The 16,581-nt window shown below is 31.7% G+C and overlaps 2 protein-coding genes across 2 annotated transcripts; both read left to right on the forward strand.

The window, feature by feature from the left end:
• The first annotated feature begins 606 nt into the window (after window positions 1-606).
• Window positions 607-3,556, forward strand: LOC125866065 (putative pentatricopeptide repeat-containing protein At5g40405). Its single transcript, XM_049546355.1, has 2 exons — window positions 607-1,587; window positions 1,852-3,556. Exons 1-2 carry the CDS (start codon window positions 1,210-1,212, stop codon window positions 2,677-2,679), a joined length of 1,206 nt encoding a protein of 401 aa, XP_049402312.1. The 5' UTR covers window positions 607-1,209; the 3' UTR covers window positions 2,680-3,556.
• A 5,044-nt stretch (window positions 3,557-8,600) lies between these two features.
• On the forward strand, window positions 8,601-11,680 carry LOC125866073 (remorin 4.2-like). Its single transcript, XM_049546365.1, has 2 exons — window positions 8,601-9,433; window positions 11,071-11,680. The coding sequence occupies exons 1-2, from the start codon at window positions 8,744-8,746 to the stop codon at window positions 11,260-11,262; spliced, it is 882 nt and encodes a 293-aa protein (XP_049402322.1). The 5' UTR covers window positions 8,601-8,743; the 3' UTR covers window positions 11,263-11,680.
• The last annotated feature ends 4,901 nt before the right edge of the window (window positions 11,681-16,581 follow it).

Below are 16,581 nucleotides of genomic sequence, written 5' to 3' on the forward strand. Positions count from 1 at the left end.
GGAAAAAATGGGTTTGAACAGATTTTCTGAACAGACGCGTTCCTTGCTGCAAATGGCTATAAATAAGAGGTCTTTTTCGTTTTTTCAAACACTGAAATTTTTCCTCTCTGCATACATTTTCTTACATAAATAAAATTGTGGATCGACTGAGTCTGTGTGTGCTCTTGTTGCTGTTCTTGCGTTCGCTGAAGTTATTGAAGTTTGAGGTACCGCTACTTCTTTAACAGGTTANTGAACTAACGGAAAAGCCTCTCTTCAACTCCCTATAAGGTTCGAATTGCCAACCAACTCTTTTAACTACGAGTTATTCAAGCCTAAATATTTCAAGTGTCGTATTCTAAAATCTTGGATACTTTTGTGAGCGTCTGTTAAGACCTTATTAATGGCGTGAATTGGTCCTGAGGGGCAAACGTCCGCATTTTCAAGTTTAAACGAAGCTCAAAGCGGGAAAATTCAAACTTTACCATTTTTCGTGTGCTATAGTCCATAAATTTTTGGTGATACGGCACTTCGGCGAATTTTTGACCGAAATTTTTTGTGGGCGTTAAGACCTTATACCTCTAAATATGTGTGTTGAAATTTGTTGGCAGTATAAATTAGACTCTGCTCCCACTAATTTCAAATTCTTGATTAGCCTCCAAATAGTGCCACTCAAAGTTCGAAGAGCTGGAAGAAGTAGAAGAAAGACTCGTTTCACTGGTTCAAAAATGTCCAAATCTGAGAATCCTTCAACAAATCCATGGCCATATAATCACTCATTCGTTTCTTCCATCTTCAACAATCTCCTTCATTCTCTCAAAAGTTCTCACTTTTGCAGCTCTTTCACCCAATGGCAGCCTCAATTACGCCAAACGGGTACTTACCCAAATCCCAAATCCTAGTATATTTTCATATAATTCTCTCATTAGAGGTTTTCTTGAATCCCATATCGCTTCTAACGAACCCCTTTTCATATTCAAGAAGTTGCTCAAGAGAAATTACCCGAAAACGAATAGTTTCACTTTGGCGTTTGTGTTGAAGTCGTGTTCTATTTTGGCGGCGTTTGATGAGGGGCAACAAGTGCATAAGCATGTTGTTCAATCTGGGTTTGGATCGAGTCCCTTTGTTCAGACTTCGTTGTTGAATTTATATGCGAAATGTGAGGAAATTGGGTTGGCGGAGAAGGTGTTTGATGAAATTCCTGAGGGAAATGTGGTTGCTTGGAGTGCAATGATTAGTGGGTATTCAAGACTTGGGATGGTTAATGAGTCTTTTAGTTTGTTTAGGGAAATGCAGAAGACGGGTGTTTTGCCTGATAAGGTTACAATGGTGAGTGTGATTTCGGCTTGTGCTATGTCTGGGGCGTTAGATTTGGGGAGGTGGGTGCATGCGTATATCGACAAGCAATCGATTGAGAATGATCTTGAGCTTAGTACTGCGCTTGTTAATATGTATGCGAAGTGTGGATACATTGAAAAGGCAATCGAAGTATTCGAAGCAATGCCTTTTAAAGATGCCAAGGCTTGGAGCTCAATGATAGTTGGCTTGGCAGTAAATGGGCTCGCGGAATATGCACTGGTGACCTTTTCCAGGATGAACAAAGCTAAGGTAATGCAATTATTATGAACAATGCTGTAAAATGTAATTTTTCTTGCTAAATCGTATGAAAGTTATCATCTTGATGCACATATAATATTTAAGGAGAGCATGACTTTGTTCTTATGAGGCTCGGTGTTGAATGTTTGCGTAAAATCAGATGAATTGAGATGTAGTATTTTGTCTATTTACTATAACCGATCATTGAATGGTAAAACTCTGATGTACTGACTATTAGCAACTTATCTGTAATCTATTTTTGAATTTGGCTTTCAGGTAGAACCTAACCATGTGACACTAGTTGGGGTTCTTATGGCATGTGCCCATAGTGGACTAGTTTCTGAAGGGAAAAGGTATTGGGCAAGCATGGTTGAGTCTGGGATTGAGCCATCTTTAGAGCACTATGGCTGCATGGTAGATTTGTTGAGCCGTTCAAACTTAATTGATGAAGCTTATTCATTCGTTGAATCCATGCCACTTGCCCCATGTCCAGCAATATTGCGTACATTGCTTGTTGGGTGCAAAAAGAACAAAATCTTGGACAAAGGTGAAATTCTAGGTCAGCATCTCATTGAATTAGAACCGTGGAATGCGGAGAACTATATCCTACTCTCTAGTCTGTATGCATCAGTATCAGACTGGGAGAAAATGCGGCACGTGAGAAAACAGATGAAAGACAAAGGTATTAAGGCTATGCCAGGATGCAGTTCCATTGAAGTTGACGGTTTTGTCCACGAGTTTGTGATGGGTGATTGGTCACAACCTGAAGCAGAGGAGATCAAAGAGTTCCTAAGGGATATATCTCAAAGGGTATACTCTGCAGGACATGAACCTTGGATTGCTCCTATTCTGCATAATGTGAGTGATGAAGAGAAGGAGATTGCACTTTGTGAGCACAGTGAAAGGTTAGCTATTGCTTTTGGCCTTTTGAAGACAAAAGCACCAACAGTGATTAGGATAGTGAAGAACCTTAGGGTTTGTAGGGATTGCCATGAAGTGACGAAGATAATTAGTAGCTTATACAACAGAGAGATAATTGTTAGGGACAGAGTTAGGTTTCACAGATTTGTAAACGGCGCTTGTTCTTGCAGAGATTTTTGGTAAATATCATTCCATTGACAATATATTGCAAAGATCCTACTTCTGGAATTGTCTCTTTTTTTCCTTTGGTTTTGGAGAGGGGAAGGAGGGGGTTGAGACTTGTGATAAGATAGTAAAGCCAAAGAGCTATGTTGTCGGACTCTTCATAATTGCCGAGTGGTGCATGTTGGATCCAACCAAAAGTAGTGCATTTTTGGAGGATCAGATACGACTGCTTTTTGGAGAGTCCAAACAACGAAGCCAGAGAGAGCTTAAATGACCTAGTAAGGGCTAAATTCATCAGATAAAGCTAGATGGAAGAGGGCAAATGCGGGAATGATATTAGATGCTACAATCCAGATAGCTTTAATATAGAGAAAGAACTAATTTTCCCTGAGGAGACCTAATCAGCCTCATTTTCCGACTCACATTTCTCTTGCACAATACAAAAGCTTTTATCCAATAATTGGTCTAACCAATGATTAGGTTCATTTGAGTTTGAAATATTACTATATGATTATTCTGTTAAATGTCATTTGTATATCTCCTCTTTTGGAACTGGTATATATAGTCATGGTCAGCAATCCCGATTCGTTGCCGAGGTTAAAGTCAGTGTCTGCGCCATCATCTGAGCATTTCAGCAGGCACTGGGAAGTGTAAACACCAAAGCAACCACATCCCCTGACCTTAAATGAGATTGTTGCTTGTTGCAAGACGGGATTTCGCTCAGAAAAGTCCCCACTTCTGAGGTATTATCTCTATCCATGTTCTTAGTTTCGAAGAACTATTCAGGTGAACTTCATATTGATCAACTGCTCGAACATTATCTTGTAATCCAAGTGGAGAAAAAAAAGATGTTTATTGTCATTTCCTGCAAATCAAGGAATTATTTACTGTCTCAGTAATATGTGTTATTTGCTTAATAAGTTAAAACACAAAGGAAAAGGTGGTAAGCTCAATCTTTAGCAAAAGCTCACCTTGAGGTAATCAAAGTTGGTAAACAGGTTTAGTGTGACCCCAAGAAATGAGAGGAATGCTGGGTTGGGCTCTTCTCAATTTTAGTCCATAATGGTTTGCTTTCATTCTTTGAGCCGAGGGTCTATAGGAAGCAACCTTTCTATTTAGACAAATAGCAGATTATATATAAAATCCTATATTGTCATAGGGGTATTTTAGGCACATATTTTACTAAATATCTTCATTTCTAGTATGTACTCAAGAATGTGGCTTAGTGATCAATGAAGTGATTGGGAATCATGAGGTCTAATGTTCAAATTCTAGCGGAATCAAAAGAATCCCTATGTGCTTTCTTCTGATTTGTTTAAGTCTTCGTGAACAGAGTTATTCAGTACTTGTGCCAGTGAGAGGTAATATGTATCTTTTATAATTAGTTGAGGTGTGTCCAAGATAATCTCGATTCTTGACCATCATTATATAAAATAAAAATACATGCCCATTTCTCAATCAACAAAGTATATACAAAAAGTAATGGCCTACAAGATGATAAAAGGGTAAAAACCCTACATGTTTCAAATTGCAAAAAATCTGAAATAGGTTAGGATATGCTTGTTGTTTTGTGAATAAAAAAAATTAAAAAAGAAAGGAAAAAGGTAGGGTGCTAACAATTTTGATAAATCCATCTTTCATCAAATTAAAATTCAAGAAAATTATATCACTAAGAATTTTCTTGATCAAGTTTACGCGTTAATTTTCTATGTTGACATCATCCCCCTCCCCCGTTTGAGCTTTGGATCAACAACAAAGTTGTCTACATTTAACCTATAAATCACAAGTTCAAGCCATGAAGTCATTTAGTGATGCTTGTATTAGGATAGGCAGCTTACATCAAACCCTCGGGGTATGACCCTACCTTAAATCCTACGTGAATGCGGAATGCTAAGCACATTGTAGATCGAAATGTAGAAATATTATTAATGTGGACAAAATATCAACTTCAAATGTCTACTATCATAAAACACTAGTCACCACGGAGATCACCAACTATAATAAAAATAAACAACAAAACAATTTTAAAAATATTTAAAACATCCTTTTCATGTAATATGTTCCAGTATCATAGTAAACACTTGTTATCTAACTTTGTTACGACAAACAAAATTAAATAATTAATGGACGAATGTCATATTCCACCTTCTTTCTTCCCACTCACATTTACATCACTATATTTGATTGGAAAATTTATAAAATTACAATATAACAAAAAGTAAAAATATGCTTCTTTGATTTTTCTTAAATGTCTTAATCATTAGTTATTATAATATTATTAGTCCTTTTTTAGTGATTTGATAATGTTGATTATTACGTGTGACGTGGGCATCTTTAAAGCCCTTTAATATTTTATTTATTTAATAGTACATTTAATCCTTCAATTTATTGATAAATTCTATTTTAGTCCATATGATATCAGACTAAACACATCTTCAATTGTATACACTTTTTTTTTATCCTTTTGTTGATCGTCGTTTCAGTTCAATTTCCTCACGCCTTATGTTAAGTTTGTATTTGTATACTTCATATTTGATAGGACTAAACATACATATTTATATTAATTAAAGGTTAAATGTGTCGGAATCATATATCATAAAGACTATATCTAAATTTATCAATACCTTAGGGATTAAAATGATATTATCTCTATTTTATTTGTAATTTATCGTAGACGTGTCAATCTTGTTTGATGAAATTGACGCAAGACAATAGTTTAGTATTAACCAACGAGTGGACTCCACATGGAAATTTTGTTTTGTTGTTTATGATTTTGACTGATAAGGTACACGCGTGTTTGAATTCATATGGTTCAATGCCCAATACTCGTATTTGAGATCGATAAAATTCAAATTTGTGCATTACATAACTCATTTACTTGGGTGACACTTCCATTTTTCTTAATGGAAAAAGGACAAATACACCCCCGAATTATCATAAATGGTATACAGATATCCTCCGTCATATTTTTGGGACATTAGTGCCCCATGTCGTCCAATAACTAGAGCATATATATCATTTATACTAATGGATATACACATGTCATAATCTTATCCACTGACCCTACATTTATTAAATATCGGATCGACGGATAAAATTATGACACATGTCCCTATTTAGCTTTCCGTTAGATTGAAGGGCATATATGTTCTAGTTTTTGGACGGCATGAACACCAATATCCCAAAAATATAACAGAGGGTACTTACATACCATTTATGATAGTTCGAAGATATATTTATCCTTTTTCCCTTTCTTAATTTTCAAGAGTTTAAACTCGAAATCTTCTACCATCTTATGGATCGACTACCACCAATCCACCACTACCTACTTTACTATTTTTGTGGGCTCCTCCCATGCAAAATATTTCTGGCCGACACTACTTTGAGCCAAAAGAAGAAAGTGATTTTTACAATTTAAATGGTGGGGAAAAAATCACTGATTTTTTTTTCTTTTTTAGTTTTTAGAATATTTGGAAGAGATATCAAATTTATTTAATTTTTACATCCAAACGTCATTTAAAAGTAATTTACTTCTGTCAAAACAAAAAAAAAATTAGGATCGTAAATATGTATGAGTTTAATAATATACATAAGCAATTTGAATAGAGACTTGTAATTCAATGTAGGTGAAAAACTTTAATAAGTAGAGAAAATGTGCATGAATATTAAAATTATTGTATATAGTAGTTATTTATTATAGGGAGATAGAATCTCTAAAGATTACACTTCCTATTATGGATTTTTGGCGTATTTAGATTATTATATGATAAATGTCTCATTAGTGTACTCTTGTTTTTTATTTACTTTTTGGAATAATATTTCAAATCGAATGTTAGTTGTTAATTCAGAAACTGCAATTTCAATTACTTTTTAGGGCTTGATTATTGAAAAATTGTATATAATAACAAACTATTAATTCAAATTAAATGTTATAACCACGGTTTAATTAAATTGTAATCCGTAGTAAAATGTTGCCATTTGCCTCTCTCCCTGAAATTCTCGCTCGCCACTCTCCCTTTCTCGCTTGCCAGTCTCTCCCTCACCTCTCTCACTTTATACAAACACAAATGTATAAATTGTGTTTCTGTTTGTATAAAGCGAGAGAAAATTGTATATACACATGCAAATACATATATCTTCGTCATATACACTTATAATTATACAATACAAATCTTCCCCTGCCCAGTTATCTTTTGCCTTTCTCTCTTTCCCACTTTATGCAAACACAGATTATACAAAATACAATGTATAATTTGTGTTTGTATAAAGCGAGAGAGAGAGATTTGATATACAAACGTTTTATTCCGATTCAATTGTATACAAATTCAAATTTTATGCAGATATACAAACACATAAAATTGAATTGAGAGGCTGCCAACGAATTATACAAACGAGAGGCTGCCAACGATTTATACAAATGAGAGGTTACCAACGATTTTATACAAATCTGATTCCCCCAGCGATTTATACAATCTGATGCTCCATAGCAAACATAAAGTTTGTTATGGAGCACAATTATGCAAACTGTAGCTATAACATACAAATATGATTTTTATATTTGCTAANGCCTCTCTCACTTTATACAAACACAAATGTATAAATTGCGTTTCTGTTTGTATAAAGTGAGAGAAAATTATATATACACATGCAAATACATATATCTTCGTCATATACACTTATAATTATACAATACAAATCTTCCCCTGCCCAATTCTCTTTTGCCTTTCTCTCTTTCTCACTTTATGCAAACACAGATTATACAAAATACAATGTATAATTTGTGTTTGTATAAAGCGAGAGAGAGAGATTCGATATACAAACGTTTTAGTTCGATTCAATTGTATACAAATTCAAATTTTATGCAGATATACAAACACATAAAATTGAATTGAGAGGCTGCTAACGAATTATACAAACGAGAGGCTGCCAATGATTTATACAAATGAGAGGCTACCAACGATTTTATACAAATCTGATTCCCCCAACGATTTATACAATTTGATGCTCCATAGCAAACATAAAATTTGTTATGGAGCACAATTATGCAAACTGTACCTATAGCATACAAATATGATTTTTATATTTGCTAAATGTGAAAGTTATTTTTTAAAAAAAGTATTTCATGAATTTGATATCAACATGTATAATTAACGTCCACTTTATAAGAATAAGGTCGTAAGTGATTCTTCTCCTTTTCTTTATAAAAATTCATTGTCGAAATCGTCTTAACGTGAGAAAGAAAGTATGAGCTAGTAAAAATTCAAAATTCAAATTGAGCCACGTATGCACTTGTTGTGGTATACCCAAATTCCCAAACATTTAAAAAGAGTCAAATGGGACATGGCTATTGGCTACCCATATAGCAATGGAGATATGAAAAATAATTTATTTAATTTAAATTTCTTTAAAAGAAAAGCTAATTATAATAAATATATAGAGTAATTAATTACCTGATAAATATTATACATTGTCATTTATATACTAATAAATAAATAAGCTAAACCACAATAGTTATATTATATTTATTTGTTTTTAAATTATTATTGGACAAAACTTTGACCAAACACACTTACAATCTTAATGCAGAAGAAGGCACCACTAATTTCTTGGATTCTCATAATTCAATTACTATTCCTACGTGCATGTGTGGCATCATTATTTATCGATCTTTTTTTTTCGTTAGTTTCATATCTCAATTATCATTTCATTTGTATTAAAATGCAATACATCTTGATGTTGATTGGGAGCCAACTCTCATCATTTCTCTCTTTTGGTGGTTCGAACCCCAATCTTAAGATCGGAGATGGAATGATACTTGTAACCATATGAACAATTCCTTCGTACTGAAACCTCAAAACCTCACACCGACCACCGTCTTAGTATATTTTTGACCATTAACTCTCATATTCAATCTATAAAAAAAAAAAAAAACCATAGTCATCATCTATATATTTAATTCTTTTCCTCTTTTCACCTTAAATTTTTTTTGTACTTAACCCCACCTCCTCTCCCTTCCACTACTATTACCCCTCAACTCAACTATACACTAAAAACCAAAAATTAAAGTAGAAAAATCTTTGATATGTTGAATAATCAAACACCTAATACCCTAGCAAACACCACTACCAACAACAACAACAATACTATAAGAGAAAATCATCAACATGATCATCAAGAAGAAGAACAAATCAGAGACATCCATGCTTTAACCCCACCAAGACCTCCATCAAATCGTGGCCGTCGAATCGAAGCTTGGGAAACAAGTAGCCATAGATCATCGTCGATTTCCGAAGTAGCCTCTAGCGAGAATTTCTCTACTATGAGCCGGGAATTCAACGCCCTCGTTCTCGCGGGATCGTCGGTTAGCAACAACCACGGAAGCGAGAACGAGGTCAATAATCATATATACAATAACAACAATTATAATAATAATAATTTGGGGAGCATCGGCGAAAACAATGATGCGCCAATTGAAGAAACAAATCCGTTAGCTATCGTGCCGGATAATTATAGTAATACTTTGGATCCGATTATTATTAATCCTTCTTCGTCTCCGAGAAGAAGGATTAATAATAATTTTTTGAGGAATAATATTGGAGAAGTTAGTAGTGTTCAAAGGGTGAAAAAAGAAGAAGTTGAATCGAAGATAAGTGCATGGCAAAATGCTAAAATTTCGAAGATTAATAATAGGTTTAAACGTGAAGATGCTGTTATTAATGGATGGGAAAGTGAAGAAGTACAAAAAGCTACCTCTTGGATGAAGAAAATTGAGGTACGTTTCATTGATTTATTTGTATTATTGTTTGGAAAAAATTATCTTTCTTTCATTGTGCTTTTCATAGAGACGGAGTTGGAATTTATTAGGTTTAAGGGTTCTGGATATTCAATTGAAATTGTAGCTCTGCTTCAGATTCTAACTTTTTTTTTTACATTGTGGATGTGTTCGATAGGAAGGAAAATGTTATGATGAACAATATTTTCTTAGAAAATAATTTTTTGAAAAATAAATAATTTTTTCTCAATTTATTTTTTATGTTTGGTATGTAGCAAAAATATTATTCTAAAACATTTGTATACTATAATCTAGACAAATAATATGGAAGGTGAGCTGGGGTGGAGGCAACGGGAAGATGGGTGAAGATAAGGTGGTGAGGATAAAAATATCATTTGTAGAGCTTGTTTTTCGTATGTTCACTAGTGAAGTTATTTTTCTTATTTTAAACTTATTTTCTAATGTAAACATTTTTCAAAAAAATTGACGTACAAAAACAGCCCATGTCTATAGGAGTTTATTTGACTCTAATTTTAAATTAACTACCACCACAAATTAACTTAGTTTTACCTCTCATGCTTCTTGTATATGCGCTTAATTGTATATTGAATTGATTGAATTATTATCTGACATGAATCTATATTAATCAAAATTTAGATTTTTATATAATACATCGAATGAAAAGAAGAATAAATAACAATATTGAGTGGATAATGATGTGCATCATATAGTTAAATTATTAGTGGTTTACATGATTGCTAAAAATCAGGAGCACTCATTTTTTGTCCCTACGATATATTGATTGTGCATGCACATGATTGGTCCAGCGTGACTATGATTAGATATTAAATTAGTCCAATAATAATAATATTCTAATAATGCAAACCACTTGTTCTTCCCTTGTAGGTTGGAAATTCTTAAATTGAACTTTAAAACACCCCTACATATCTATGTAATCTAAATTCTTTCCATAATTATAAATTTCAAATTTCACTTGAATCAGAGTATCAAAATAAATACTAAACATCGAATGAAAATCAAAACAAAAAATCTCATAAAAAAGTTTTAGTTATAAGCACTTTATATTAAATTTGACGTACCGTTATAACTGGTGAAAAATTACTTTGTTATTCTAGGTTACTTTAACTTGATAGTAATTATTATTATTATTATTATTATTATTATTATTATTATTATTATAATAATAATAATAATATAGAAGTTGTGACTCATTATTTTGAGTGGTTCTTGATGAACTTTTGCCCACATCTTTTTCTAATTCTCTACCTACCTAGACTCTAAAGAAATAGGTTACCTATTGATCAAGTTGTCTATTTTATTTTCCAAGTATTAATTAATTTCCTTAATTACAACTAATTATATATAACTAGAGAAAAATGATATTTATATTAACTTTATATAATATAATTTTTTACGAATGATGTTCAGATAAACCCCTTGCGCCTCTAGCTCTGTCCCAGATATATGAATCTAGAATGTTCACTAGTAAGAGTGTACCGCAGATGTAATGTATATGTTCATCCAAACTCAATAAATATTTTTTTGGTAGGAAGCTTTTTTCATGAACCTTACGTTAATAAAGTTTAATTTCTCAATCCGTCTCTATTGTTTATCAGAGGAAGCTGGAGGAGAAGAGAGTAAAAGCCCTAGAAAAGATGCAAAATGATATAGCAAAAGCACACAGAAAAGCAGAAGAAAAAAAGGCATCAGCAGAAGCAAAGAGAGGAACAAAAGTTGCAAAAATTGTTGAAATTTCCAATTTGATGAGAGCTGTTGGCAGAGCTCCAGCTAAACGAGCCTTCTTTTAATTAAGGATCGTTAATTTTGTTAGACTGTCTACATCATATTTCTTGGAATGCGGGCCCATAAAAACGCATGATATTTTGTACATCAGATAAAAAAGATTGTTAGTATTAGAAAAAATAGTTTGTTGTAATATATATGTGTGTGTGTTTGGAATTAATAGTAGTATGTTAATTAGTCTATAGGAGTCCGCTTTCTATTTTTTAAATGATTGGGTACCCTTATTGACATATAAAAATATTAGTTTGCTAGTTTGTGCTTGAATTATTTAGTTGAATACTTTCTCTCGAGTGTTTTAGAAAATTGTAGTGAGAATTTTGAGTGATTTTGTGTGTTAAAACACTTTTGTAATGATTTTTGGGAAATTAAATATATTTTCAATGAGCTTAAGAAGAAGATATATAATGTACCATTCTATTTCAATTTGTTTTTTGGGTGCGGCATAATCATGGAATGACAAAGCAAACTCTCAATCCTTTTAATTTCTTGAATTTTGATTAACGTGGCTTTTTCTCTCGATCGATTTGAATTTTCATTTTTTATTTTAAGTTAACTAGAGTAGTCAATAGTTAGGCGGATTTCAATGTATACTACATTAGAAATCACCAAAGAAATTAGATGCGCCTAGGATATAGTGTTATTAGTGTATGATTATTTCCATTTGTAACCGATACATAGTTACTAGCAAAAGGTGATGATATGCAGTGTTTCAAACTGTCATAATGTTTAAGTAATGTGTATTGTTGGTGTAAATAACTTTTACATGAACAAATCGATCATCTTTTGCTATAACATGTAACATATCTTTTTTTGACAATTTAAAATCTCATATTTTTGAAAACTTACAAATAAACATCTTTTGAATGACCTTAAATGCTTAATTACTAACTTTAAAAAAATGACTCACTTGAAGATTAGGTATACCAATTTGAAGAAAAAAAACATTGAATGATAACAATTGAGAGTGCATTCTCATTTATATATATTATTTATTATGACTTTTTTTTTTCTATACATTCTTTTATTATACAAACTTTTGTTTTAATAATTCTCAATAAATAAAAAAAGGCATTGTTCTTTGTCACGATTGGTAAGCAAACTAGAAATATCACCAAGCCAATTTATTCATTGTAGCAGTTGCTAATTTGTTTTCTACTAATTGTATTTGAGTTCAAATATCACAAAAAGAAAAAGATGGTAGTTCCAACTATCCAATTGTCACACAACTAACTAATTATATTTTTAATAGATTACTAAAGTTTTTAATCAATAGGTCTTGTCACAAGTCTTAACGATAAAGTGTATTGTAACTTTAGACGTTCATAAGTTTTTACTAATATATCACTAAAATTTGCATAAAAATTAGGTACCAACCTGTTTTGGCTTCTCAATTTCAATAACTCCTAATGACTAGATTAAATCTGAACCTTTGAAATTGGACGTGAGAGGTAGTGGTTTACCCTACGGCGGATGTTAGCAGTTTGAGTCCGCGTATCTCTAACTCGTGAACTTAGCTAATACAAAGATTCACTATCTTTTTTAATAATCAAGCTCACTATGGTAATTGATATATATATTGTTGTTTGAGATAAGCCCAAATTAGGCACAGGGCAGCTCACCTTGACTCTTGAGGCCTATGGTATGTTATTTAGTAGCATGAGAGGCCCAAGATATTGATGTACCTATGTCATTACTCGGAAATTATACGATGATTCTGAACTTCCGACTCTCATTTGTTTTATAGGTAAACATTTAAGTTAAAAGTCAAAAGTAATTCAACGTGAAATTTTGCCCATGAAACAAGCAGGATCGAAAAAAATCAAGACAACCTACGTACTTCTCTAGTCCACCCCTGTTATACAAATTAGTTCAAATTATGTAGTCCATACCTAACAAGGAGGGATTAATTATACACCTAATCTACAAGTGAGATTGCACTCTCATTTATTTATTATGACATTTTATTATCTATATATTTTTTTAGTATTTAAATATTTTGTTCTTATCATGATTAGTAAGCAAATTAGAAAAGAAAAAAATTGTCATGCAAAATTTCATCGTAGCAGTTGCTATTTTGTTTTCTACTAATTGTACTTAGTTTTTGTTGTATTTTCATTGCTTACATTAGCAAAAACTCACTTTCCAATTTTCAACTATTTTCTTGGATAAAAGGGACAACTTGAAAGAAGAATAAATTCGTACTAAGTGAGATTTTTGTTCATTACAATCACCTCCAAAATTTTCGGAAACCAAAATCCTAGTGCTCTAACTTCTTGATTAGATAAAGATGCTCGTCTTAAATATGGAGGAAGTGGTGCATGAATATTCGTGCATGACGCCTAAGGGGAAGAGATTTCGGATACCGGAGAATTCATCGTGTCCACCGGCTCCGAAAAAGAGAAGGCCGGTAGGTGCAACTAATTCATGTGTGTCAAAAAGAAGAAGATTATTAGATGATACGTTAATTTTTTCTCCTACTAAGGTCGAAGTCTTTTATGTTTATGCATTTAGGAAAAATAATATTGTCAAAAGTTCAAATGATCTTTTTAACTGAAGAGGATTAATTCCCTCCATCTTAAATTAGTAAGTGTTCCTCAAATTATATGTACATATATATGTCATGCATTTTCGATTACTATGTTATGAAAATTTTGATTGTGTTTTTAAGATGATTAATTCTCCTTCAGAGTTAAACTAGTAAATATTGCTACTTAAACTATATGTGCATGTCATGCATTTTCGATTTCTAAGTTAAAAGTTCGGGTGAAACCCGGGCTATCCTTAAGATCCGCCTTTGTTTGGGTCTAAATATGACTTGAATAGCTTCATTTTATAGTACGAATGGTCCCTAAGCCCATCAATGGTTGTAATCATGGATATATTCAGAAGATGGGCTTTTAGCCTCGTTATCTTGTTTCCCAAATATCATAAATTTTGCAATTTTGCCTCGAGAAAAGGTTTAAATATGTCATCAAACTTTGAGAAAAGACATATTTATATCATCTATTAAAGATTAAGCTCATTTATGTTACTCCCTCTGTCCACTTTTATTTGTCATGTTGCGCTTTTCGAAAGTCAATTTGACTAATTTTTAAAGTTAAATTAGATTACGTTAATTCGATATTTTTTTTAAAAAAAATTAGATATTCAAAAACTATACAAAAAGTACTATAAGTTGCAATTTTTTGCATATCAATATGATGAAAATATACATCGTAAAATGTTGGTCAAAGTTCTTATTGTTTGACTCTAAAAAAGGAAACCATGACAATTAATTGTGGACGGAGGGAGTAATATCGTTCAACAAAATGCCATTTATGCCATTATTTTTTAGTCATCTATGAAACAAAACAAATAGGAGTGGATCTCACTTAAATTCAATCATTATCTTAATTTATTACTGTCATTAAAAAAATCAACTAATTTTAATTTATAAGTTGTAATCTTTGTTACAAATAGTCTTTAATCGAATCACTACTATGAATTGTCGATTCATTCTTCTATAGGCACACGGTCGATAAATAAAATGACTTTTATTCTACAAATATGAGTAATTTTGAAATTCAAATGCCTCTTAAATATTGCTCATTTATTGGCCAATGTGGTCCAATTAATTAGCAATTACTGAACTTGATCAGAAGTCCTTCACGTTATGCCTCTCACTCCATTTTTTATTTTTATTTTTATTTTTATTTTCTTGGATTTAATTTACACTATTCAATAATATTGAAAAGTTTCATAACAAATACGAAATAATTTTTTAAAAATTATTTCTCAAAAAATATATTTAAGCGAGTATAATATTATATAATTAGTATGTATATTGATTATATACTTATGGCTAGACAATTTTGTTTATTTAATCTACTGATTAAAAATATTAAGATCATTTTTCTTGTCGCTCTATAATAATACTCAATAACTATAACATATTCACTGTAATTTCATAAGTGAGTTTTAGGGACGACCAAATGCATATACACAGTTTTACCTCTATTTTTTCGGATAGAAAAATTGTTTTTGACTGATCCTCGACAATTCTCCTCCTTAATTCGAGTTTAAAATCGACAATTTGAATAAGCTCACACAAATCCGTGAGAGTTAATAATTAATTCTGAATCCAAATCTGTCATATAGCATAATGTATTCCTCTAAAATGTGCCATTTATAAGTGGAGAAAATTTGGGAAATATATTTAAATTACTATTTGACTACATAGAACTAAATTTAGAAAAGAAAATATTCCATAAAGTTTTTTACCCAGTGGAAGCAATATTAAAACTTTTCAAATATTTTATAAAGTTTTTTTACCCAAGTGAAAGCAATATTAAAACTTTTCTCCTATACCTGCCATTTAAAAGATAGGGACGTTACAAATCTCTTTGGACAGACAACCAAATAAATACTTAAATAAAACAACCAACAAAATATATATTTAAACCCGTAAAAATAGTTGAGTCGGTGTAGTAGGTGGTATTCCATATGAAAAATTCGTAAGGGTGGTTATGTACTTATGTTGATGTGGTAACTGGTGGCATCCTATAAAGGAGGTCAGACATCAATTACTCATGTCAACACCTTCTCAATCAAGTTCATCGCACCACATTTGTCTAGTGTCGCTTACATTTCATGACTTCATGTGTGATTTGAGGGGTATTGCACATGAACAGATTTACTCGTTCGCCTTCGAAGAGTAACAATTGTGGATTTTCATGGTTTCAACAAAAAAAAAAAATTTGGATATATAGTGGAAATTGATAGATTTGAGTACAACATAGTCAATTTGTTCAATTTTCAACTACTGTCAATTAATAATGTACAATGTGTGGAAATTTTTTCTTAGTTAAAATTAAATCATATATTTTGTGGATTTCCAGATTTTGGTGCAGTTTTTAATTAGATTACAATATACGCAATTGATTTGAAATTTTTGTATGTAATTAAGCAAGCTGTAATTAAGGGTTTAATTGATTATGGTTGTTCATTTATAATAATCATGGTCGTAATTAATCTACCTATTGAAGGAGATGAAGGTACATAATTGAAGTGATGAAAGCACTTTAATTAGCATGATAATCTTTAATACTTGTATCTTTAATTAGTAATATATTAGTTAGCAGATATTCTAAAATAATATATACTAGTATAATATATTAGGAGATATTATGATATTCTAGTACATGACGTTCCTAATTTTTTTTTCTTGAAAAAAACACAAAAATCTCGTTATATTCGAAAAGGTTGAATCATATTAGGTTTACGCTAATCAGACCGTTTCTATGTTTCGATATGAGAGTTGAGACTTACTTCAATGTTTTGACAAA

The sequence above is a fragment of the Solanum stenotomum genome, chromosome 5 (assembly GCF_019186545.1).
Source record: "Solanum stenotomum isolate F172 chromosome 5, ASM1918654v1, whole genome shotgun sequence".
Classification (NCBI taxonomy): Eukaryota; Viridiplantae; Streptophyta; class Magnoliopsida; order Solanales; family Solanaceae; genus Solanum; species Solanum stenotomum.